The sequence below is a fragment of the Lathamus discolor genome, chromosome Z (assembly GCF_037157495.1).
Source record: "Lathamus discolor isolate bLatDis1 chromosome Z, bLatDis1.hap1, whole genome shotgun sequence".
Taxonomy (NCBI): domain Eukaryota; kingdom Metazoa; phylum Chordata; class Aves; order Psittaciformes; family Psittacidae; genus Lathamus; species Lathamus discolor.
This window is the reverse complement of record NC_088909.1, coordinates 97,721,461-97,745,373: the sequence shown is the minus strand read 5'-3', so window position 1 is coordinate 97,745,373 and position 23,913 is coordinate 97,721,461. Positions and strand designations below refer to the sequence as shown.

General features: G+C 46.8%; 1 protein-coding gene across 5 annotated transcripts; it reads right to left on the bottom strand.

The window, feature by feature from the left end:
- Positions 1 to 1,440: 1,440 nt before the first annotated feature.
- On the bottom strand, positions 1,441 to 23,608 carry GDNF (glial cell derived neurotrophic factor). 5 transcript variants are annotated; one of them, XR_010608618.1, is made up of 4 exons: positions 22,099 to 22,672; positions 20,654 to 20,851; positions 3,311 to 4,294; positions 1,552 to 1,603 (listed from the first exon to the last, which is right to left on the bottom strand). XR_010608618.1 is itself a non-coding variant. In XM_065661934.1 (4 exons), exons 2-4 carry the CDS (start codon positions 20,823 to 20,825, stop codon positions 1,594 to 1,596), a joined length of 651 nt encoding a protein of 216 aa, XP_065518006.1. In that variant the 5' UTR covers positions 20,826 to 20,851; positions 22,099 to 22,672; the 3' UTR covers positions 1,555 to 1,593. The 5 variants fall into 5 exon arrangements, 4 of the variants coding, with proteins under 4 accessions (XP_065518005.1, XP_065518004.1, XP_065518007.1 ...); XM_065661934.1 differs by having other exon boundaries at positions 1,555 to 1,603; positions 3,826 to 4,294; XM_065661933.1 differs by lacking the exon at positions 22,099 to 22,672 and adding an exon at positions 23,519 to 23,608 and having other exon boundaries at positions 1,441 to 4,294.
- Positions 23,609 to 23,913: the final 305 nt, after the last annotated feature.

The window sequence follows — 23,913 nt, the reverse complement described above, 5'->3', positions numbered from 1 at the left end:
GGCACAGGTTAGTGCTGCCCCTGGTACTCAAGCAGTGACATGTCCCCCAGCACTGGCACTACCCAGTGACAAAGGAAAGCTCAAGTCCTTTTTGAAATCTTCTACACAACCTGCCAGCTGAAGGTTTCAAGCTAGTCTGATGGCTGCAAGATGCCAGGGAAATACTGCAAAGCCTTATTGTAACCAGAAAATGAATCTGGAGGTGCCAACCCAGCAGCGGTGAGCCTGGGGTTACAATGGCAAAAGCCCATCTTCTCCCTGCAATTTTATCCTCTCCAGAAAGGCTGGGGAAGGAGCATAAACAGCTCCATGCAAGCAAGCCTGCTCCTTCCAGCTGTTAAAGGCTCTGATAAGGCCAAGCAAGACTTCAGTGTTAACCTTCTTCTTCCCATCCACATAAAAGGAGACAGAAATTTTGGGCTATAAGATCAGAGATTAATCTTCAGAGCATCCCACAGTTGTGTTTTACATAGACACTCCCTCCAGCTCTTGCTAAAGTGCTCGATTTCTGCTGAACAAGAAGCTGCAGGTTATTTTCATGCCAAACACTGCACGTATACCATATTAAACCAGACTGCAATCAGCAGCCTTTGTGCGTGGTGGATGAGCTTCTGCTGCAAGGAGTGGAGGTAGCGGCACATAAGCAGGAATGCCTTCGATACCGTGTGCTTCAAAAGCAGTGTTTGAGAGCTTTGTTTTGTGTTCCAGTGCTGGGCTAGAGCTGCGTGCATGGCCTTGCTCGGCACAAATGAAATCAAGGCATCCATATGCTTTATATTAAGAGTGTTTGATCTCCTGCTCACTGGCTCACTGCTCAGACGCTCCCTCTTCCTCTCTGTAGCAGTTTTGAGCTGTACAGAGCCCGGTGTCTAAACCTGTAAGTCTGCATGCGTTTCCCAGCTCTGTGATGGGAACCGCAGCACTTAAAACAGTTGAGAAAATGTTGCCAGCCACAGCCACAAAACCTGCTGTCATCTTTTCCATGATGGTGATGGAAAAGAAAATTCCTCAATTTTCCTTATTAAAGATGAAGAGAAAAGGACTGCCAAAGTGGGTGGGATCTAGTCCAACTGATGTAACGCCTGGGCTAGCAAAGCAAAATACAAATCTCCTTCGAGTGCAGAAATTGTGGCCATGCATAGCCAAGGCCACCATGATGCTACTGCAGCCCTGCATGGGCAAGAGACAGCTTGGGTAACACCAGGCTTCCACTGTGTTGATTGCTGTGTCACTGCTTACCATGCATTTTCCAGTCATTTATTGCAGTGGCCTAATGATCAACTCTGACCCACAGTAGAAATGCTGGAGAGATAGCAGTGGGAAGCTTCACTTCATAGAGGACTTGCTGGCTCTTCAGCATTGCTCCATGTGGGTTAGGAACTGGGAAATACTGTAACTTGGAAGTGGTAGGATGGCGAAGAAGCACAAGCAACAACCAGGTAACAATAGAAATGAGTTTTATTTTGTAAAAAGTTATAAAATGAGTATTGTACAAAAATAAAGTCTGTAGAGAACTTTGGTTGATTAACACGAATGACTTGAGACATAAATCGCAGGTGAAGTAAAAAACTCCAGAGAAGCACACTCCTGTCTTCAGTAAGGTCTAAAAGATAAAAAAAAAAAATCACAAACTTTACCCTTTTGTATTTTGAACATAGTGCTTTGCTTTTCTTACAGCCTCTTCAAGCTGTGCGGAAAATGCTTTGGGGCAAGTAAAAGTACAGCTCTGAGTGCTGCCTCTGGGCAATTGCCCCAGCACAGCTGACACTCAGCTTAGCCTTTACTAAGCTTTAGCTTTAGGCCTTTACTGCCCAAACCATACCAGTGCTGGTGGTACCAGCTATACCAGCCCTGGCCAGCGCGGAGGGTGAGGTATCCCCATGGCAGTGCAAGAACAAACCCTGCAGGTGGGCTCTGCGCCTGCCCTCCGTCACCCAGGAAAGCAGAGGAGGCCAGGGCTGAATTACATTTCATACACTTTGTATATCTTTCTATGCCTGTTTTCAACTTCCTTGACCTCTGGACCCTTCTTCTGTGGTGCCCTGAGGGGCCCAGGGCAAAATGAATATGGAGAGCCATTGCATGCATGAGATAAAAGGTCAGACCTTTGTTTTTTTTGGGTTTCAGTAGGGATTTTTTTTTCTTCCTGTTGTTTTTGTGGGAGTTGATGCTTCACTGGTTTTCAGGTATGACTAGTGACCTGCATTGCTGCTCCTTCAGGAAAAAAGTCTCCAGAACTAGGGCTTGCATTATGAATTCCTTTGCTCTACAACCTCCCTCATCCTAAGAAAATTCAAACTGTTCTGCTGTGTGGGTATGTTTCAGCAAATTATACAAAACACTTTGGTTATTTAACACAATTGTTTACTTGCAGGCTATATTAAATCCAGGGCTAACTAATAGGAGGGATTTAACCTCTTCTATATGGAAATACGGAAGGAAAAGCTCAAATAAATACAAAAAGAAATTATAATGCTAAATGTGATTATTTTCCATTTGTCAATAGTTATGTGAGGTCAGTTGGCAAAAACTGTGAGAAAAAAAAAACGTGGCTACATTTAAAATATGACTAGAATTAGTTCTTCTAACAAATTGCTAATGTTGAGCCAAGTCCTGCAACCCTCGCTTGTCCAGAGCCATTGCTGCTCCTGCACATGTATGACTGCAGTAATTTTTACAGTATTAGGTGGAAGGGCTGCAGGCTTTGGCACTACATTTTGCGAACACAATCAGGATTTTGTTTTAAAGAAAAAAGGTAAAGTAAGTGATTTTTTGCATTCAAATTAACTATTTCAATCAAAAGCATGGACTGTTGCTCCCAACTTCATTGTCTCTCTGTATCTTCCAAGCACCTTCTACTTTGGCACCTTTGAAAAGAATCTTCAATAAATAAGGAAAGGAGACTCATTACTGAACTGTAATAAATAACAATAACTTAATCTCAATAAATATCTTCTGTATATTTATGTCTCTGAATGGATGCATTGCATCAAGTAGTCTCTGCTCACTCACAATGACCAAATAGAAATGTAGTTACGCAAGTGATGTTAGTCCTTTGTAAACCAAAAGAAACACGTTTTGTCTAGGCGGGGCTTGTTACTTGTCTTACTATACTAGGAAGAAGTGCTTAAAAACTCAACTTGTTTTCATAGGTAGCAGAAGAATGAAATCCTACACTCCTTTTCAAAAACACGAGATGGAAATAATCAAACTTAACCAGTAAGTGGAACTGTTTTGCTTCATATCGGTACTGGCCCTAGAGAACTTGAGCCTTGAAATTTTGATATTTGCCTGATATCATCTTACTTACAATGTCAATCTTATTATAGTTTTGAAGTTGTCCTAAGCGCTTAGGAACCACCCTTCAATGAGCAGTAGCACAATGTGTCTTTCAGTAAAGCTGAGGGCACAGGGGATGAGTAAGGTATTCCTAAACTACTTCTTGGCTAAGCTTCCTGGCACAGATGGTATAGTTACAACACAACATGGTATGGCAGGGTTGTGTTTTTAAGCACATTCCTCATGGATCCGAGTCCCACTGATGGTGAACTGTGTCAAACGGGAAAGGGAGCACGCATGCCATCCAGCCGTCAGCATCTCCACCTGAGCTTTTATGTACTTTCCCGTAGGACGTCAAAAGCCTCCATCCTCCTATGCCGCCTCGCGCCCTCCCCAGGCTCTCACAACACCTCGTTCTGCATTCTTGGTCCTTTTTTCTGCTCTGAGCAGACATATCCCCAGGAACCTTGGTCCCTATTTTTGCGTCATAGCAGGAATGCAAAACAGGCGCTGCCTCTGGCGTGCAGCAGTCAGACACATCCACACCTTTTTGCGGAATGTTTTTTCAGTATGTGGTAAACCAGGTTATCATCCAAAAAGGACAGGTCATCATCAAAGGCTGTGGGTCTGCAACAGGCTTGCTTCACTTTGTCAGTGACTAGTTTCTTCTTTCTGGTTAGGTTTTTTAAAATCTTGTCATAGGTGGTCTCTGCTGCATCACAAGATCCACTGCAATACCGGAAAATCAGCTCTTCTTTGGTTTCATATCCCAAATCCAAGTCAGTCACGTTTAAATGTATTTCTGTTAAGACACATCCCCGATTTTTTCCCTTTTGATTCCTTCTCCCCTTTTTGCTGGTATTCTCTGTGTGTGCGGCTGCGTTTTGCCGGTTTCTCTCCCGCCTATTAAAAATTGGGGTCTGTTTATCCGGTGACCTCCTCAGTCTTTTAATAGTGGCTTGAATAAAGTCCACTACCTCATCAAATTGATCTGGATAATCCTCTGGCATGTTAGCTGTTTGGAAAAGGAGAGAAAAGGTTTTGTCACAAGGCAATTTTCATTAAGTTAGTCCATTCATGGCTCAAAAACAACAGACACATGCAAGCTGCTCTGCCCATCACTTCAGAGTGCATGCCCAACACCCTCAAAAATCAGGGAGAATTTGGAATGGTTTGGATCATCATGGAAACTCATTTGGAGAAAAATAAATGAGATACGTATCTCCATAGGTGTCTGATGGTGCTTGGTAGCACTCCAGCGAGTATTTTAACACTGAATGAGCTCTATCAAAATCAAGGGAAGGAAAAGGATGCCATGATACGAGTATTAGTTAATGGATGGATGAAACTAGTGTAGAGAGGTTACACAGGCACCAGGCTCTTCCCAGCAAAGTAGCTAAAGGGCAAGGTTTTCTTAAAGCAATTTTGTGATTATAAATGTTAACTACTGTATTTTCACACCAGCAGTGGTTAGGATTTCCAAATACACCTATTGATAAGGTTTTGGGGTAAGACAGAATTTCCTGGGGCACCAGGCTGAGCTATTAATCCTGGCTGAATGCCTACTTTTTTACTGCTTCTAGGGGATAGTTAGTATCAGGGGTTTTGAAATTTTCTCGTTGAAGTATTTTGTAGCACAAGATGCTGATTAGACTGTATAGAAATAGTTCAGAATAGAATTATTATGCTAATTTTCAAATGAAATGTTATTAATTAAGTTTCTTTTTATGAAGTTAAAATACCTGTTTCATTTTTCACTTCATACATACCCTAACAGTGAAAAATTACTCAAGCAAATGAAATGTTTTGATACTAGCAGAATGAGCTTCTTCAAAGAGGGTGAAACTCAATGTGTTCTGGAATGTTCTAAGATTCCAGCTTTTCAGCATGATTTGGAAAAAAAATAATGCTTTGAAATCTTTAAACTTCCCATTGACCAACCCCCTCAGCATGATCTACTTTAGTGAACACAGTGATTTAATGGAGAGTTGGGCTGTCAGAAGTGTGCATGTAAGGTGTTCTTATATTGTATTATTAGTAATTGTCTTTTAAACACATAAACTACCTTGCAGTGTTGAGATTTTCTTTACTCATTCATTGTGCCAAAATCAAGACTTGAGGACTTACTTCCTTTCCAATAAGACATAAGAGGATGCTTCTTTCTGCATTTAGTTCCTAAGTTCCCACCCATGTAACAGACCAGTGTCATGCACCCAGCCCTGCATGTATGGGAGCTCCATCTCCAGAAGGACCCCTACAAATATCCCAGAAACTACAAACACTGGGAAAGGCGATACCCAATGCAGTGCATCTGGCCAGGGGCTGGTACTTCCAGCTGAGCCACAAATGCTCTTGCCTGGTCAGGTGCTGAGATAGAAACAGGTCCTTAGCAAAGGCTCAGCATCACATTTCCCTAATGAGCACTGTAACAGACAGGAGCCCTGATGGGAGACCAGGCACCATAGGTACCCAACTCACACCTGGTGGCATGGACTCTTTTTACAGGCATTGACAGAAGAGAGGAAGAATGAGACGGCTGTTTCCCATTGCCTAGCAAAGGTTCACCTTCGTATCTTCAAAGGAAGCACCAAACAGAGGAGATGGGGCAGTAGGATCTTAACTCATCTCGCGCAAAAACCTGCTAAAACACTGTGCATCTGCACATAGGGAAGAACATGGACCCCTTCCTGAAGCAGCCACATCCTAGAGGCCCCCTCCTCCTTGACAAAACAGTGATGGATCAGAAGTACAAGGTTTTCAAGGATGGCTCCAGCAAAATAGCATAGACTCGTAAAAGAATGAAGGCAGGCAGTCTTGTACCTTCACATAATGAGGGTGGCAAATGGTAAACAGGATCCTATAAACTGCAGAGTTTTGGACTGCAAAAAGTGAATTACACTTTGTGTTACAGACATCCATCCGATTTTGCAGACCAGTGACTATCAAAAGACACGAAGGAGGCATGACTGCTATCTATACAGCTATATGGGACCTGAACAAAGCAGGACCCTTCAGCCCCATATAGCCATGACACCAATGGTAAGTGCACCCTTCTTACACCCCTCATTACCTGTGTAGCAGGTATCAAAATACACACTACAAGCCACCCCTACTGTAGGGGGGGTCACTTGGATAGATGTTTCCATTGGATGCATCACCCAGCTCTGTTGCAGGACAGGCTGGTCTGCCTACACCATATAAATACTGCCCTACTGAGCAAGGCCCAGGTTGAGGTGATGGGTGGGCTACATTTCTTAAAAGCAAGAAAGGGTAGACACCTTGCTAAACACAGGCAAACAAGATGACCCACGTGGAGTTGGCATAGTCACCGTTGCTGTAGTACAAGCTTGGCCCTGGCAGAGGTACAGATGGAGAGGGGTTTGGCAGGAGGCACTGGCTGCTGTGGGACTGGGCGATTTCTAGGTTTCTTGTATAGAAAACTAGGTTTCTTAGCTCATAACCTGATAAAGGAAGAATGTGGCTCTGAGGAGATAGCTCTGCCTGTGCCGTTTTCCACTCTCACCTCCAAATTATCCTTCTCATACCACTGTGACTACCCCAGCCTACACCTTTGTCATATAATCCTGACCCAACCCTTGTAGCAACACTATAACACAACAGCAGGTTGGCTACAGAGAGTGAACTACAACCATGAGAGAAACATACTAGGGTTTAGTGGAATTCATGCAATGGTCAACCATCAGGAAGAGGATGGGAGACTGTCATGAGGAAAGCCAAACTATACATGGAGATTCCTGTCTACAACCTTAGCCCCATATTGGGCTGCCTCACAGATGTGGCCAGCAGATCAAGGGAGGTGATTCTCCCCCTTTACTCTGCTCTCACAAGATCCTACCTGCAGTGCTGTGTCCAGCTCTGGGGCCCCAACACAAGAAGGATGTGGACCCGTTGGAGAGAATCCAGAGGAGGTCACAGAGATGATCAGAGAGCTGGGGCACTTCTCCGTGAACACAGGCTGAGAGAGTTGTGGTTGTTCAGCCTGGAGAAGAGAAGGCTGCATGGAGACCTTGGAGCAGTTTCCACTGTCTAAAGGGGCCTACGAGAAATCTGAAAAGCGACTTTTTGCAAGGGCATGTAGGGATAGGATAAGGGGGAATGTCTGTAAGCTGACAGACGGGAGATTTAGATTAGACATTAGGAAGAAATTCCTTACTGTGAAGGTGGTGAGGCACTGGCACAGATTGCCCAGGGAAGTTGTAGATACCCCATTCCTGCAAGTGTTCAAGGCCAGGTTGCATGGGGCTTGGAGTAACCTGGTCTAGTGGAAGGTGTCCCTGCTTATAGCAAGGGGTTTGGAGATAGATGATCTTTAAGGGCCCTTCCAACCCAAACTATTCTATGATTCTGTGATTCTGATACTTACCTCAAGCCCAGTATGCTGCCAGTGAAATGAGGGGAATAAATGTCCCCTACCTATGAAGGGAGAAACAGAACTGTGCATTACCTGAATAGATAACAAACCCACTAGTCACATCATATTTAAACTGCTTGCAATTCAGGTACGAAACTACCACCTACCCCTGTAATAATGCTATATGAAGGAGTCTACTCTGGTTAAATATTAATCAGACAGTTACAGGATTCAAGCACTGTCCTGCCCAAGCTAATCCAAGTATGCCTTGGAGGGTAGATAAAGAGGAGGAAAGGCCCACGTTGTGAACTGTGTCCCTTCTCAAAGCCCACGCTGACCCCTATCCTGGTTCATGCATGATCACTGCCCCAACCTGAACAAGGGAGCTAATGTTGCTGCAAGTGGCCTGTGATGTTTAAGTTGGAGGAAACACCATAGAAGAATTTCTGTGGTCTGTAGTATATGCAGGACTAACCATGCACACTGGTAATGCAGGCATGGGGTATCAACATGATAGAAGGTGGAAGCATTAGGGCAAAAAGCAAATCAAGTAATCAAGCCAACAGTGTATCCAACTAGAGAAGCCTTACCTACACGCATGGACTCGTTGCAACCAGAAAATGGGTTAACTGGCAGAATCAGTGGTCCTGCTGATTTCACTGGGTTCTAATAGAAACCATGGAAGAAGCATTCCAAGATGTAAGATGTAACCTGGGATGAGTTGTGTGTGGCTGATAGCTCTAAAGGAGCTGGAGATCCCTGCTCAGCTTATCTCCTGTTGCAGCATTAAGCTATTTGGGAGACTCACTCTGAGGGATTATTGAGGGATGCCAGCACTATGAGTAAAGTGAATGCCAATTTTCTCTCTCCAGGGTGAACTGCAGACTGGAAGATATTCCAAGCAGAAATCCAAATCTCTTGAGAGGACTTCTACAGTGACCTCCAATATTTGGAGATTACATTACTGGAGGAGACACAAAGTTTATGGGTTGTATTAGGGAACCTGTGGGAACAGTGGGCACAGAGCTCCACTTAATAAAATCTGTTGGGCCTCTTAATCCTGGTCAGTGTATGCCCACCTACAACCACACATGCTGCTCTTACACAGCTATGTAGGTACAACCTCATGAACACAATGCCAGCTGCATTACAAGGTTATGAAGTGATCCTTGCAAGTTCCTATAAGTAACTCCCCCTCTGCCTGTGGATCCCCAAACTAGTCATGCAATGATTCTCTTTCAGCAGCTTCCAACTGGACTGCCAATGTACCCCAAGTCTGCTTCTGTAAGTTAGCACTATTTGAGGAACACCTCCAGTCCCTGCTATCAGCCAGCCTCTGGCTGGTGCAACTCTAAATTATTATACAATCCCACAGAGCCAAGTTTCAATGCACACCCGACAGCATGGGCCTGTGCTCTTAGTACTGCATCAAGTGCAGTTGGACCCAGCAATCACTGAAACATGGACCCAAACAATGGAGCTCATACTGATCATATGTGGCCTGGAGCTAATTTTGCGATGCTTTACAAAGCATAATCATCAGCATGATTACAAACAGTCACTAGGAGTAGTGCACAGGGGTTTGAGGAGAACCTTGACAGGCAGGAATGAAGTGACAGTTGATTTAGCAGCCTATGCTAAGGTGCCAGTCAGAACTCAGTAAGGATATTCAGCTTTCCAATGAGCATTGGTGCAAAGCCTGAGAGCTGGAAACAAATACTCTAAAAAACTGCTCTAGTAAGATCCTGGGCAACCAAGTAGAAATGTCAGCATTAACACCTTGTCCAGACATGCTGAAACAAGGCACTAGAGCTAAGGAAGCTTCCACCAGACATCACACATGAATAAGCAATAAACCTTGACCAAGGAGTAAAGACTGTAAAAGGCTAATGGACAGAAGGGAAGGTGGAGTAGGCCGACAGCAGGACCACCTCATCCTGATGGGCACTTCGTAGATGTGTCAAGGGATGCCGAGACCTCTCTGCACCACAGCAACCACATACCGAGAGCTTGTCTGGTCTCTGCACTGTGGAAAGTGCTGCTGGGAGTGAAGGGGGTGCTGAGCTGAGCTGCATGGCCAGGGAACACCACTGGACTCACAGGGGCTGCCTTAGCATCAAGTGGCAGTTTGTAACCTTAATGAAGCCACTTGACTGAGGAGTGCTTAGTTACCCCTACGCCTCCAACGCTGTTTGGAGAACGTATATCCTCAAATGAAGGTCAATAGCCCGGCAGCTTTGCCTTTTTAATACTGTCTGTGCTGACTTGACTGAGCAGCAGACAGAGCTTCTCATGGGGATTTCACACCCTAGGGGAAGCATATATTATTATCCCTTCCTATAACATACACAGATTGCACGTCTGCATATATGTGTTGTATTTACACATACACACATGCAAATATATCTGATTATACATACACATATTTTTTTGAAAACAAACAAGTTTACTGACAACACTTGCCTTCTGGTGGAAAAGCTGAGAGAACAAACACATGACAGATGCCTGTCACACTGTACAAAGTGCCAGCAGAAAATGTTCAGATACCATGGCAATAAAAGCAGTAAGGATCTCTGAGCAGTAGTCCCTGGTCACAGCTCCAGTGTGTGAAGGAATTAGAATTTAAAAATCCAAAACTATCCTGATTAGGACAGGATAGAATGGGACAGGACAGGTTAGAACAGGATGGGATAGCCCACAACAGCATGTACTCAGTTAACTAGGTTAGTGAAGGTTGGCTCACACAATACACCTCAAAGGAGGTGCTTCCCAAGAGAAAGGACCACATGCCCTTGAAATTAAAATCAGGGAACATGGGACCTCAGTGTATCTTGTTCACAGCATGGGAAAAAGGCTCACAGACCATACTGTGGCAGGGTGATGGGTTGAGCCCCACCACTTAGACAGCAGTGCCATGAACACTCACAAGACTGGTGCAAAGTCATGAGGTTTTGTTTGGGTTTCATGTGACGTTTCTGAAAGCTGTTTCCTGACCGTCCAGCTCGCTGGGGAGGTCTCTTGAAGGCAGTCTGTGTGTGGGCACGTGCATGCATTTTGCATCACCTCTGCCTAGCACCCTGCTGGCAGGAGTGTGGGGCAGTCAGTGGTGCCTGCAGGAGCTGTGGCCAGCACTCTGTGTTCTGCTCCCACTCGTCTTGCTCTCCTACAGCGCCCTTCCACACTCCTTCTTCCAGTGCTGTGCCAAGGACCTGGCCACCCAGGAAGAAACAGGCAGAGCGTTTTCCTCTGATGGCAACCAGAGGATGAGTCTGCTCTGAAGAGCTGGAGTATCAAGAGTGGGGGTTATGGGTGGAAGCCCAAGTGACAGTCTGGCTCTGGGCAGCTTCTCTGCCTCCCATGCACAGCTGAACCAGGGCTCCTGATCTGACAGGAGTTTCTCACATGACCAGAAAACAAATAAAACAAAGAAAGAAAGAATGAAACATCACAGCACTGGTGCACATGGGAATCCAGAAGAGTGATCAGGCTGGGGGCAGAGCTGGTGAACATCAAGTGTCCAGAGCTCCAGGAGTCAAATAGAAGAAGAAGACATGGTACTCATTTAAAATACTAATTAAAAAACCCTAATAAAATCCCACAAGAATATTTGCATCTTCTGCTTACTTTTTGCAAGCTGTTAGCTTCCTTTCTGAACCTTTAGGGCACACTCAGATCATCAATTTGACACATCCTCTCAGGCTAGGAACGTCCCTCTTGAATGCAAACTGAAATTCTCGCCTCACTGATGCCCTCTGGAACCTGAGGCTTTGACCTGCTGTCCTCAAGCACAGTCGTGTCCCCTGGCACTACAAGAGCTGGCAGTACAGGTGCAGGATCCTGAAGCCAAATACCCATGGCGCTCCCCATCAGCCTCTGCTCCCACATAAAACCCTGGAGCTCTGCTTTGGAAATGCAGGAAAGCATGCCTTCCTCCCAGCATCTTCCCCACTGAGAACCCTCCAGAGCCTGTCCTTGCATTTCCAAGTAATTAAAAGCACCACGTGCCAGCAGGACTGTGATCTGATGCGCGTGCTTTTTATAAGAATAAATTACGGAGTGTTCAGATAGACTTCTACACAGGATAGATCTAAATGAATACCCGAACCAAACTCATCAAATTCTCAAGAAAACAGTCTCCATTAAGGAAAAATGGGCAATTTATTCATGTCTAAATGTGATCATAATTACATTTTGTAAAACTATTCCTTTGATTTCACTAGCAACAGATTTATTTTAAAGCCAAATACTCCCCACAGTGACAGTAACCCAGCACGGTAGAGCAAGAAACCTCCAGTTTGTACCTGACCACAAACTGATTTCAGTAGGAACAGATGGATCTTCAGCTTTTGAGAAAAAGATCCAGTTACTCATTTGGTCCCTGGTTATGGACTTAAAAGGCTAACTACAGCCTCTTCTGACCATGCTGTCTATTATGGCTCAAAGGAAAACAACAAAATAATAATTTTTAGTGGGTTTTCATTAAAAAAAAATATTAAAAATCTCATAAAACATGATGGTTTAAATTATTTGAAACTGTGCTTTATAGAATAGGTTTCCATACTGATCCTGGGAAAATATAATCACATCACTGCAGCATCATCTGGTACTTTGCATGTTCTGAGGTAAAAAGGTGTAATAGAGGTTGCATAAGGCATACTAAAAATGATACTATTAGATTTTTGTTCTTCAGTGTAGCTTTTATGCATGCATTTGTGGCAGCATATAGCCACTACATCAAAACATCAGGCCAAACATTTAATAAAATTACACTTAAGCACAGCTGTCTTTCAAGTAGAGAAGGTCAGACAGCAGTAGAAGAGAAGGTCAGACAGCAGTAGACTGGTTTAAAGTACGACTTAAAAGTTCAAGTGCTCACTATAATGGTAAGCATTATTTAGGAAATTCAGATCTAGATCTGTGCTAGGATCAAATGGTCCTTTTTCAAAAACAGTTCTGGTACTTTACTCTGCACCCTTCTTAACTAAAATATTTTCATTTCCTTTCTTTGCTTGGTATTTTTTAAGTTTCCTCCAAAGTTATGCTCACAAAGATGTTTCTTCTTAGATAATTTCTAGTCAGAAATAGACAATTACTGTGCCTCTAACAGTGACTGCAACAAATCATCCTCGTTTTTTTGTTATGAAAATCACTTTGGTATACCATTTATTCATTATCCTCCATCTCACATCACAAAGACGTATGTTAGTCTCAGAGTAACCTGTTCGTGGAATTGCAGCCTCACGTTAAAATTACTGATGTGATGATCATTCTGTTTTGCAAAGTAAAAAAGCACCAACTGTGGTGGGGATAAACCATTTATTTTATTGAAAACGAAATGTTTTTCATTAAAACCAAAGCCTATCATGCACACATCTGAGCAGTGGCAGGTGTTAAAAATAGTTACGCTGAAAGGTTTTCAGGATTTAAACAATGAAAATATCACCTCACTGAGGCATGACTTTGCTTTCATGCCTTTCATGAAAATCTGTGGGGCTAAGAGTGAAATGGAAACCAGTCGGTTGTGTCCATTAGGAAATGGAGCATCAAACACACCAGGGTCAGCTCATCTCTAAATGTTTAATACAGTTCTGGTTCACTGCTTCACTCCCTACCTTGCCAGCTCCCAAGACACACTGTGTCCTCCCCTCTGATGCACACAGCCCTGAGAAATGGAGCCTCTCACCAGTGTCACTTGTCTCTCATCAAGGTAAAGTGCTAAGTAACCTGGAGGATGACTTCGGGGCCACTCACACCACTCAGGTATGATAAGACAGCACTGGAACAAGGCACAGAGTTAACCTTCCTTGTGTGTTTCCTCATGATGGAGCGGCCAAATTTTTTATTTGTACCTCACTAGCTAACTCTGTTGCTTCCTATATGTTGGTCATAAAGGCAGATCTGCAGAGTACTTTGTATTTTCACAGTGCCTTTCTTCACAGTGCCTCCGTTGCATCCTTTGTCCTGCCTTCTCAGAGGTATGAGACACTGGTTCCCACCAGGACAAGAAAGGGGAGAAACAATAAGATCATCCAATTGCTGCCAGCTGGGGGAACTCCCTGAGAGCAGGGGGAAACAGCAAGCTCAAATGAGCTAGGTGAAGTAAAGGAAACTGCCTTGCAAGCTGACCTGTCAACAAGAGTTTCTTGTTCTTCACCTTGTCTAGGTGGGGCTGTTCACAATGTTCTGCTTGATTTTGGGCTGGCACTGGTGTCTGGCCTCTCTGATGTGGGCAGAGGAGTGTCTCATCTAGCAGTCATGCAGCAAAAGCGCCGCAGGAGAATGTGGTCCTGCCTGTGATACAGAGCTTTGAACAAACGTCTCTCAATCACTGAGGAGCAGACAGCTTTTCAACAGTAGCAGACAGCTTTTCAGCAGTGAGACAACTCAGCAGCAGCCTGTCCACGCTACAGCCTTATCTTAGACGGCTGAGTGGGTACTGGAGCACCCACAAAGCAGTCTCTGGATCTGAGGAAGTTATGGCATGGAGTGTAAAAAGGGAAAAAAGAAAGTGACAGTGCCCCACCTGAAGCTATTGATGGAGCTGGAGCCAAACCTGGGCAAGGCACGTACCTGCCTGTTGTCTCCTCACCAAGGTCTTGTACCCCTCCAAATCCATACCATGTTGAATAAATATCCAGCTTCCCAGTAAACCCTGGGTTTATGCTTAATGCTTGGTTCTGTATGAACCCTGCAAGAGTCTAAAATGAATATGAATGAGTGGGGCCCAAAACCTGTGGCCTGTATCAGCAAGAACACATGCAGCCAGCTAACAGGCACAGCAGTGAGATTTTAATGGAGGAAATGCTGTTGGTAATAAGAATAAATTCTCTTTAGCATGCCTGATGCAGAAGTGACCCAGATCAGCCCTCACATGACATCAGTAAAACCCCACATTGCTCACCCAGCCCCACTTTAGTGCCAGCTCACTGAATGGGAACAGCATTCCTAAATAAGTAACAGCAACTGTTCCCAGGCTGCCTGCTCTCTTACCCTGCATCTCCTGTTGGGTTTCGGGGCTGCTCCCAAGGAACAAGCACAGGAATTAAAGCAGCAGGAAGGGACCCTATCCCAGTCTGTTCCCTAGCGGCAGTAAAGCAGAGTTGTCCAGACAAAACCATAGCTGATGTCCCTCCTGTAGCCATCTCTGCTGCTGTCAGATTTTGATCTGACCTATAAATAATACATGTTCCCCCACTGTCGCCTTTCTCTAACTGCATTTCAACGTGTTTACAACGGGAAAAGTTTTAATATTGCAGTTTGGAAACTGTTATCATAATAACCAGTCTTTAGCTCTAGTGCAGGTGCTGTGTTCTCTGCTGCAGAAGATCTCATCTTGGGATGTGTAGACCATGGCCTGCCAGAGAGCACTGGTGTGTGCTCAGAAGAACAAGCTCCTTCCTAGCTACTACACTGGGTCCACTCCTCTCTGTCACAAACTTCCCAAGTAATAGCTGGTTCTGCCAAAGAAATCTTACATGCTTGGGATAGGAGCAGAGGTAGTCCAGACGTTTGTATATATAGCTTGTTAGTTAAAGCTTGTAGCTGGATTCAAACAGATTGCCTCTAAAAGCATGGCCACCTGAGTTTTGGCATACTGCTCTAACAGTGCTTGGCCCCGACACAGGAAAACAACTATTTTGATTTCAGTGTTTGCTTTTTTTTGAAGACTATTCCTGTTCAATAATGATTAAAGCATGAGTACAAGTCCCACTGACTTCAAAGTAGTGTACCTGCAGGTTTCAGCCTGAGCACTGTACCAATACATACAACCTAAATATCTGGCAAGTCATACACTGTGGCATTACTCTTTAAAAAGAATGTTGATATTTGAAACGCTTCAAATAATTTTCTGTCCTTGATCTTAAAACCAGACATACTCTAATGTATAGTTTGTGTCTGATGTCCATCCCTCATCATCTGCAGTTGTGGATGTGACTTGATGACCCCAATGGCTTCTCTCAGACTCTGTAACTAAATATTTAAGGGCTACTTTATGCAATCTTATCAGGAACAGTACAATTTACAAACACATTACAACCTATCAGTCTGAGGATCCTTTCATAGAGTACAAATAATGCCTCCCCTGTCAATTCATCAATAGTCACCACACAGCTGGATTCTTCAGCCTTTCCAGAAGGGTTTTGCAGCTTGTCATCTGCAGACCCTGAACATGGGGATTTCTAAAATACATTGAATAGGCCTATGAAAGATGACCAAGAAAAGCATGTTTAGGTATGTTATCTAGCAACCCACACCACAAAACACCTAGAAGAATCTTCACTTCCACTGGCAAATTTTAAGGCCTGAATTGAAAGACAGCAAAGACATAAAGCTTTAAACAAAGGGTAACTCTTATAATGAAGAAAAATGCAACAAAACAACCCCCCTAAAAAAAGCCCAAACATATTCTCTTACATTTCAGTCCTTTCCTCCTTCAGTCCCAGAATACTTTTCCTAGGAGCATATTCATAGAATCACAGAATCACAGAATGGTTTGGGTTGGAAGGGGCCTTAAAGCTCATCTAGTTCCAGCCCTCCTGCCATGGGCATGGATACATTTCACTAGACCAAGTTGCTCAAAGCTGCATCCAAACTGGTCTTGAATGCTTCCAGGAATGGGACATCCATAACTTCTTGAGGAAACCTGTTCCAGTGCCTCACAATGAAGAATTTTCATGCATATCCAGTGCTTATATTTGAGACTGTGGAGAAATCAGCTACATGCATCTGGATTTAACCAGATTTTTTTTTTCTGTTTCTAGAATTTTGGCCATAAATGGACAAACTTGAATGTTTAAGATTTCTAAATGCCGAGATAACCTAGGCATGCCCACAGACAAACTTCACTACACTTATGCTGGCCCAGGGACACAGGCAAATTAGGTCAGGCACCTAGATGCACCGGCTGTACTGGATACACACAGAGCAAATGATGCAGGGTGGCACCTGCTCAGTGTGGCTGACACCTCTCCAATGCACTGGATTTACTGTGCATGGACAGGTTACCTCTGTAGCTCTGTAGTCTTTGACTAGAGCACATACGTCATGCCATATGTGTGTTGTGCAGGAAAGACTGACAGGAACATCAGAGTTCCGGTTCGTAACACTGAATGTGGCTAATCAATATTGTAGGAAAGGAAATGCATTCAGTTGGAAATCTAATTTAATACTGGTTTTGCCCTACAATATCACTGTTAATTCTAGATACTTTCCATATTAGTTGGATAATGTTGCAGCTAAACAAAGTAACTCAACATTAAACAACCCTTAGCAGGAGTATGAAAAATTTTTAACAGTTGTTTAACACACATATACCACGGTGTGTTACAGCATAATAAACATGCTAAAGGTACTTCTACTCAGATGTTATAAAGCAAAAAAACACCTCTTCCTCCTATGAGGAGGGAAAAGGACACGGTGGGATTTTTCATTTAATCCTACATGCTTACCACTAAAGATTACTTAGCAAAGATGGCCATTTGATCAAGAGATTATACATCATATACTGGATCTTAGGATACTCCAGCCCTTACATACATGTTGAATATGGCTGTACAGCAGCAAGCATTTACAAAATGTATTTGCTGGGAACTGTGTATAAGTCAAACCAAGTGTTTGGCTCCCTCTGCACTGTCATTCTTCTGAAGCTGCTGACAGAACTTTTAGTTTATAATAATGTAGCTTATATTTGTTCTATTTGCAGTTACTGTTTAAGCTAATTGTATCATTCCCCCAGCAGCTCTGTAGTATCAGAGAAACAAAGAATGGGTTTTCTAACCTTACAAACTCTATGGCTGCTCTTCTTTGTGCGAAATAAGCTATCCCATGACCACTGATGTCTAAAACACCTAAGAACACTGGATTAATCTTAAATGCACTGTATTTATGGAAGCTAGTCTCATTCCAGCCTCCAGTCCACTAAAAAATGCAGAAGACTGCAATTGCCAGCACCCCCTCTGCCATCTCTGATTACTGCCCTGAACAGCAAAGGTCAGCACATTACACATGATAAGCCTGGGAGGTTAGGACATTGACTGTAGGCTGGAACGAAGGAAGGTTTCAAGCCAATCTGAAAGGGATGAGGTAGCATCAGGTGACTTCAGAGCACTTTGCAGAGAAAGCAGTCCCATCAAATTAGAACACAAAAAGGTGTCAAGGGCCTGGGAAAACAGATCTGTGCTCCAGCAAGGTGTCTGGCCTGCCCTTAGGAGCAGGACTTGATCTCACAACCCTAATAATCCCTGCTGCACACAGTGTATGGAAGACCTGACCTCTCTGGTGTAAGAGCAATGAACATGTTGGAGCACAACCACTACTCCCCACCCAGCCTGCATGGGAATCACTTGAGGGAAGAACAGTGCACTCCTTTTTGATCAGACACAGCACCCAGTCATGCTTCTCACCTACACACTGCCCTGTGCCAACATGGGCACTGACAGTGCTCCACTGCTGTGTGAGCTGTCTCCTTCAAAGGCACTCAAAAGCAACTGACCAAAAATATCCGCAGACATATTAATACATGGCAGGTCCACCAACAGACAAACCAGGGAGCTGCAAGCATGCCTGCATGCTTGTGCCTTACTGCCCTATGCTTGTAAGAGAAACCTTGTAGAGGACAGAGAAGTCTACATGGTATAAATGTGACTCCTCCTCTGCAAACCATTATACATCTTTTGTGTGCTGAAGAGCATGTGCTACCAAATGGTAAGCGGAGAGAAACAAATATGTCGAAGACAGTGATGGTGATGACTTAACCAAAATGCTGCTGCAGCAGGAAGGCAGTGATGTGTCTGGGTAGAATCAACTTCATGGGCTTTGTATGCAGATAGCTCTCCAAAATCAACTGAAAACAGCATGAAAGTGGATCAAAGTATTTCGCTGCATTCTTACAGCCACTTTTCTGCAGGTCTCCCCTGACTCTTCTGACTTGGCAGTGTAGTGGAGAGAAGAGTTTCTGACTTTTGGCTATGGGTGCCGTGTAAACTGTGCAAAGACCAGAGAAACTCCCTGGATTTTTCCCAATCTCTGTTCTGAAGAGTAGCACTGCTTACTTTCCCCTTGCAGCCAGGCCCATCTGTTTGTGACCTGCAGAGTTAAGAGACTGAGACCAAACTATCAGCCCTTTCTCAAATGACTATCCTGGGTGATAACCCTGGACCCAGCTCTTCTTGGCAAAGCCTATGTCCGTACCCTGGAATAGAGGTATGTGGAAGAGGATGTCTGTTGATACTATCATAGCTCAGGTAAAACACAGGTTGTCTTTCTTCCCACTTCTTGTTTACGCAATTCATAAGGAAAAAAAAAAAAAAAAAAGAAAAAGAAAAAAAAAGGAAAAAAAAAAAAAAAAGAGAAGAGGCTATATAGAGAAGTTTTGGACACTAAAAAGAGAAAACTGCTATGGTGGTCTGTCCCCTTGACCTGCTGTGGACAAACTATCACACCAAGAACTGTATTCCCAGAAGTTTCAAGATAAGAGCAGGCATAGCACAAATACTATCACCCTGAGAAGATGAAGCATTAATGCTCTCCCACTGTGTAGCTCTACTAGAGCTACAAACTGACTGGTGCCACTTCCCCCCTAATGCTCTTCTTGCTACAGACACTGCAGAAGGGGAATAGCTGTGCAGGTGGACCAGACCATGACCTGAAAAGCTGATCACTGCCTCTTGTAGGACAGTGCTTACCCCACCACACAGCTTCCTGCAGAGAAGATGATCATCATGTGTGGTGCCCCCACTGCCCTGACAGGCTGGAGCCCTGCGAGGAAGCACTTTTGGCCAATCTCCCTTTATGGAGGGGATGAAAAGATGTCAGGGGCTGCCAGTCTGCAAGCAGTAGAAGCCTGGGCTTGGACGTGCAGAGGCAGCAGCTTCATTCCAGCAAGATTCCAGCATGGAAACACAAGCAAGAAAAGGAAAGACAAGATTCAATGGGAAAGGACATATATGTGTCTGCAGAAATGAAGATGGGGACTGGGGAGGGGATAAAAGAGGAGTCATGGCACACAATTCCCTGCTCAGTGCCTCCATGCTGTGTTAGCCTGGCTATACCAGAGAAACGAGAACAGGGCTGTCCATGGCTGGAGCTGAGGCAGGCGCAGGGGAAGGACATGCCTCCAGATAAGGAGATAAAAATGAATCCCAGTTACTGAACACTGTCTGCATCCTGCAATGACCTAAACAGAGAGAGCTGAGCAAGGGCAAGGGAGCAACCTTCAAGCTACGCCTGTGCCTTTGCTAAGTGAACATCTTCACGATTCGTGTATTTTACCACTTCTGAGTCATATTAACTTTCACTTTAAAAAGCCACTAGAGTTAGCATACACTCACATACCACTGTGAAAAAACTGTATCTGCTATTGTAGGAGACCTATTATTAGCAAGGTATTATTATTATCTGTCATTTGGATTGTAAGCTGTCTTACTGTGAGACAGTTCATGTGGATTGCTCTGCATCAAGTTCCTAACCCTGCCACTGCTACTCTTCTGTAAGTTTCCATGTGGACACACTAATTTTGGGATCAGGATCCAAGGAGGATTTAATGAAACTCAGCAGCACTTCGGGATGGGTATGGTGCCTCCCACCATGGAGCCCAATCTTCATCAGGACTTGCGCCCGCTACAGGCAGTGAATAATTTCATTGGCAGGTTTGAAGCAGCAGGAAAGGAGTTTCAGTGCCTGCACTGCGATCTGTATGCACCTGATCCTCCTCTCAGCTCCTCCGCACACAGCTAACTTTACCTTCTCTCCAGGTTTTTCAACCAAAGTAATCTTATGACTGTCAGGAAGATAGTGCTCGTGGTGGGGCAATTGCCACTCCTGAGCTTTGCAGAATGACTTGGTTTAGAGCTGCTGGAGCCAGACCAGAGCCAGTGACACTGCCTCGGGAAGAAATGGGAGGCAGAAAACATGGCGGGGTCCTTTCCTCACCCTGATGCCTGAATAAAGGGGAGCAGGTTTAGCAAGACAGACAGAGTGGCTACAAAGGGAAATGTTTCTTACAGTCACTGTGCACAGCATAGGGAGGCAGCAGGCTGATGGGGGAGAGATCGTCTTCAGGCCCCTCTACCACTGAAGGGGGCCCCTTGAGAGGCGTCTTACCGGTGGGCAGGGGTGAGGTGGAGACCGTGTTGAGCAGCACCACACAGACAGCCACAACATCCCATAACTTCATCTTAGATCTCCTTCCAACACGGGCCCCTGGCAGAAAGGAGGGGCAGGGTTAATCCTCAACTGCTGTGCTCCCAGATCCCGCTCTCTGCCTGCCAGTCCCAGGACAAAGCTGGGCAGCCTTGCTCCTCAGGTCAGCTAGATCCACCCTGGCCAGGCCCAGGGACAGAGCAGGGGAAACAACCTGTCCCCAGCTTCCCACCTCATTGCCTTCCAGAGCAAGGGAGGTGAGAGGTGTGGGAGAGCAAGGCCAGAGTGGCTTCCAGCCCCTCCATGCCCAGGCTAGCTGCTCTGGGGGATGCGGGCAGGCAGGCCACAGCAGCCTGTGCCCAGGGACGTGGGGGTGTAACCATGTCCCTGTGCTGGCAGCCAGGTCACCTTGTGCTTGACTCCTCCAGCACCCGGGCTGGGCCAGGGTGGACCAGGCTGATCACGCGTGCAGACCTGCACAGATTTGTTGTGCAACAGGCAAACCTGCCTTTCCTTTTCCCTTTATTCTTCCCCCTCTTCCTTTCCTTTTTTTCCTCTCTTTCCTTTTCCCTTTCCTCATTTATTTTTAGCTCTTTCCCCTTTCCCATCCCCTTCCCAGTTCTTTCCTTTCCTTTTTTTTTTATTCTTCTCTCATTTCCTTTTTCCTCTTTCATCCTCATTTGTCACCTTTTTTTTTCCCTACCTTCTTCCCTTTTCCCTTCCTTTCCCTTTTCCCTTTCTTTGCTTTTCCCCTACTCTTCCCATTTCCCTTTCCCCTTGTTCCCTTATACTTTCAATTTTGTCTTTCCCTTTCCTTTTCCTCTTTGTTTCCATCTCCATTTCCTTTCATTTCCCTCTCCCTTTCCATCTCGAGTCCCTTTTTTCTTTCCCCCTCCTCTTCATTTCCTTCTTCTCTACTTTTCTTTCTTTCCTCGTTCCTCTCTTTTCCCTTTTCCTTTCTCTCTCCTCCTTTCTCCCTTCTCTCCTCCCTTCTCCTTCCATTTCTCTCCTCAACTCCTCGCCCCACGGTCGCCCCGCCAGCAGTCCGCCGCCACCCGATGCCCCCCGCCGGGGACGGCAGCTGGTCCCAGCCCGGTTCAGCCCTGCCCGGTTCAGCCCAGCCCGGCCGGTGTTATGGAGCAGTGTCCGGGCCCCGGGTCCCTGGCAAATCTCGGAGAGCTGCTGCCGCCCGGTCCCCGCCGGCCTCTGTCCTCGCACCTCGCCGCGCCCGGGGGGTGCCCTGTGCCCCGGGGGGTGCCCAGTGCCCCGGCCTGCCCGCCCCGCCGCGATCCCCTCCTCGCCCTCACCTCTGAGCTGGTCTCGTTGGACCCGAGATGGACATTAACTCCGGGGAGCCGAGCGGCCGGACGGGTGGTGCATGTGGGCCAGGTCGGGGGCCGAGCGCCGGGACCCTCTTTGTGCGGAGGGTTTGGGGGGGGTTCGGTATGGAGGAGGGGGGCAAGGTCGCAAGTGTGGATGGAGAAAAAGGGCAGCCGCCAGCACAAGCCCCGCGCCCTCCCCGCCGCCGCAGGTGCTGTGGCCGCAGCAGGAGCGGCTCCGCGAGGATCTCTGCCTGCTCCGGCCCCGGAGCCGCGCTCAGCAGCGGCGGGAGCGGCCCGAGCCGCGGGGAGCGCCGCCTGGCAGCGGGAGCTGGCTGTGGGTGCTGCTCTTGGGACCCTGCCTGGAAATCTGAGAAAGACACTCCATCAACAACTGCGGGGAGTCAGATGAAGACATCAGGGCTCCTGTAACGCCAGCTGGTCCAGCACCGCAGGGAGCCGCACACCGCTCGGACACGCACGCAACGGCGGGAAGGAGAAATAAAAGAGGGGAAAAAAATACCCCCAAAGAGAACACAAAAAACCAAATCACGAAAAAGCCCCACCTCAGCTAAGGAGGGGGAAAAAATATCTAAGCACCCCCCGCAGTCTGGTGGGAGAATCAGAGGCCGGCGCTGGGATTTGTAGAGCTCCTAGCAGCAGCAGCGGCGGCGACGGCGACGCTTCCTCCTCCTAATCGGGGGTCCCGTCGCAGCGAAAGCTTAGATCCAAGGGGAGAGCGCGGCGGGACGCCGGGCCGGTGCCGGGGAGCGCCCGCTCGGCTGCTCCGGCCGGGCTCCCCGGGCGCCGGCGGGTTCGGTGGTGGGGCGCGGGGCTGGGCGAGGCGCGGGGGGCACCGCTCCCGCGGGCGGAGGGGAACGCGGAGCCGGACGCACAGACGCGGGGTCTTTGCCAGGGCGACTCGGCGCTGCAGATGGATTTATAGGGCCCTTTGGCAGTGACGCGCCCTCCGCTGATTCGCTTTCAGACCCAAACACACGCTGGCCCCCCGCACCGGACCCCGCGGAGCCTCCAAATATCTCCCGGCTGAAGTCACCGGCCCGACATACCGTGAGCTGCGCGTCCGCCGGCGCAGCCCCGCGGCACCCGCTGGCCCCGCGGCGGCGGCGGGGCCGGGCAGGGGTAACCCAACACCCCTCCCTCCCCACCGCCGCTCAGCCGCGCACGGACGGGCGGACGGGCTGACGGACCGACGGGCGGACGGCGGCGGGGAGGCCTCCCGTCCTCCCTCCCCCTTTCCTCTCGCCGGCCGCAGGTGCCGCCGCGGGTCCCCTCCGCGCAGCACGACCCCTGCGCGGGGGGCGGCGATTTGACCCGGCGGAGGCTGCTGCGAAGCCACTGTAAACAGTCTCGGCTTTCAGCCGTGCGCCGTGTATTTATGACTCACCCAGTTGTCCGGAGGTATGAGGTCCTCATGTCGCCGGTGCTATGAAATTAACGCGGCGCAGACCGGGCTCTGCGCCGATGCTGCCTTTTTAAAAATTTATGTATTTGTTTTATAATACGTATTTTGCTTTTGGGTGTTTCCTGGGGGTTTGGCGCTGGGGTCTGGAATGAAGCAGTGAAACCCGCAGGAGACCAGCTCGCTGCGGAGAGCGCCGCGCCGGTACAGCGCCGAGCTGCGGGGACGGAGGGAGCGGCGCTGTGCACGGCCGGTCCGGCGGCAGAGCTGACCCAAAAGTTGTAACCTGGCCGCGGGTTTGTTTCCGTACTCCCCCCTCCGCCCGGTGTGTGTATGTGTGTGGTTACGGCAGTGCACTCACACGTCCCTCTCTCCAGCGA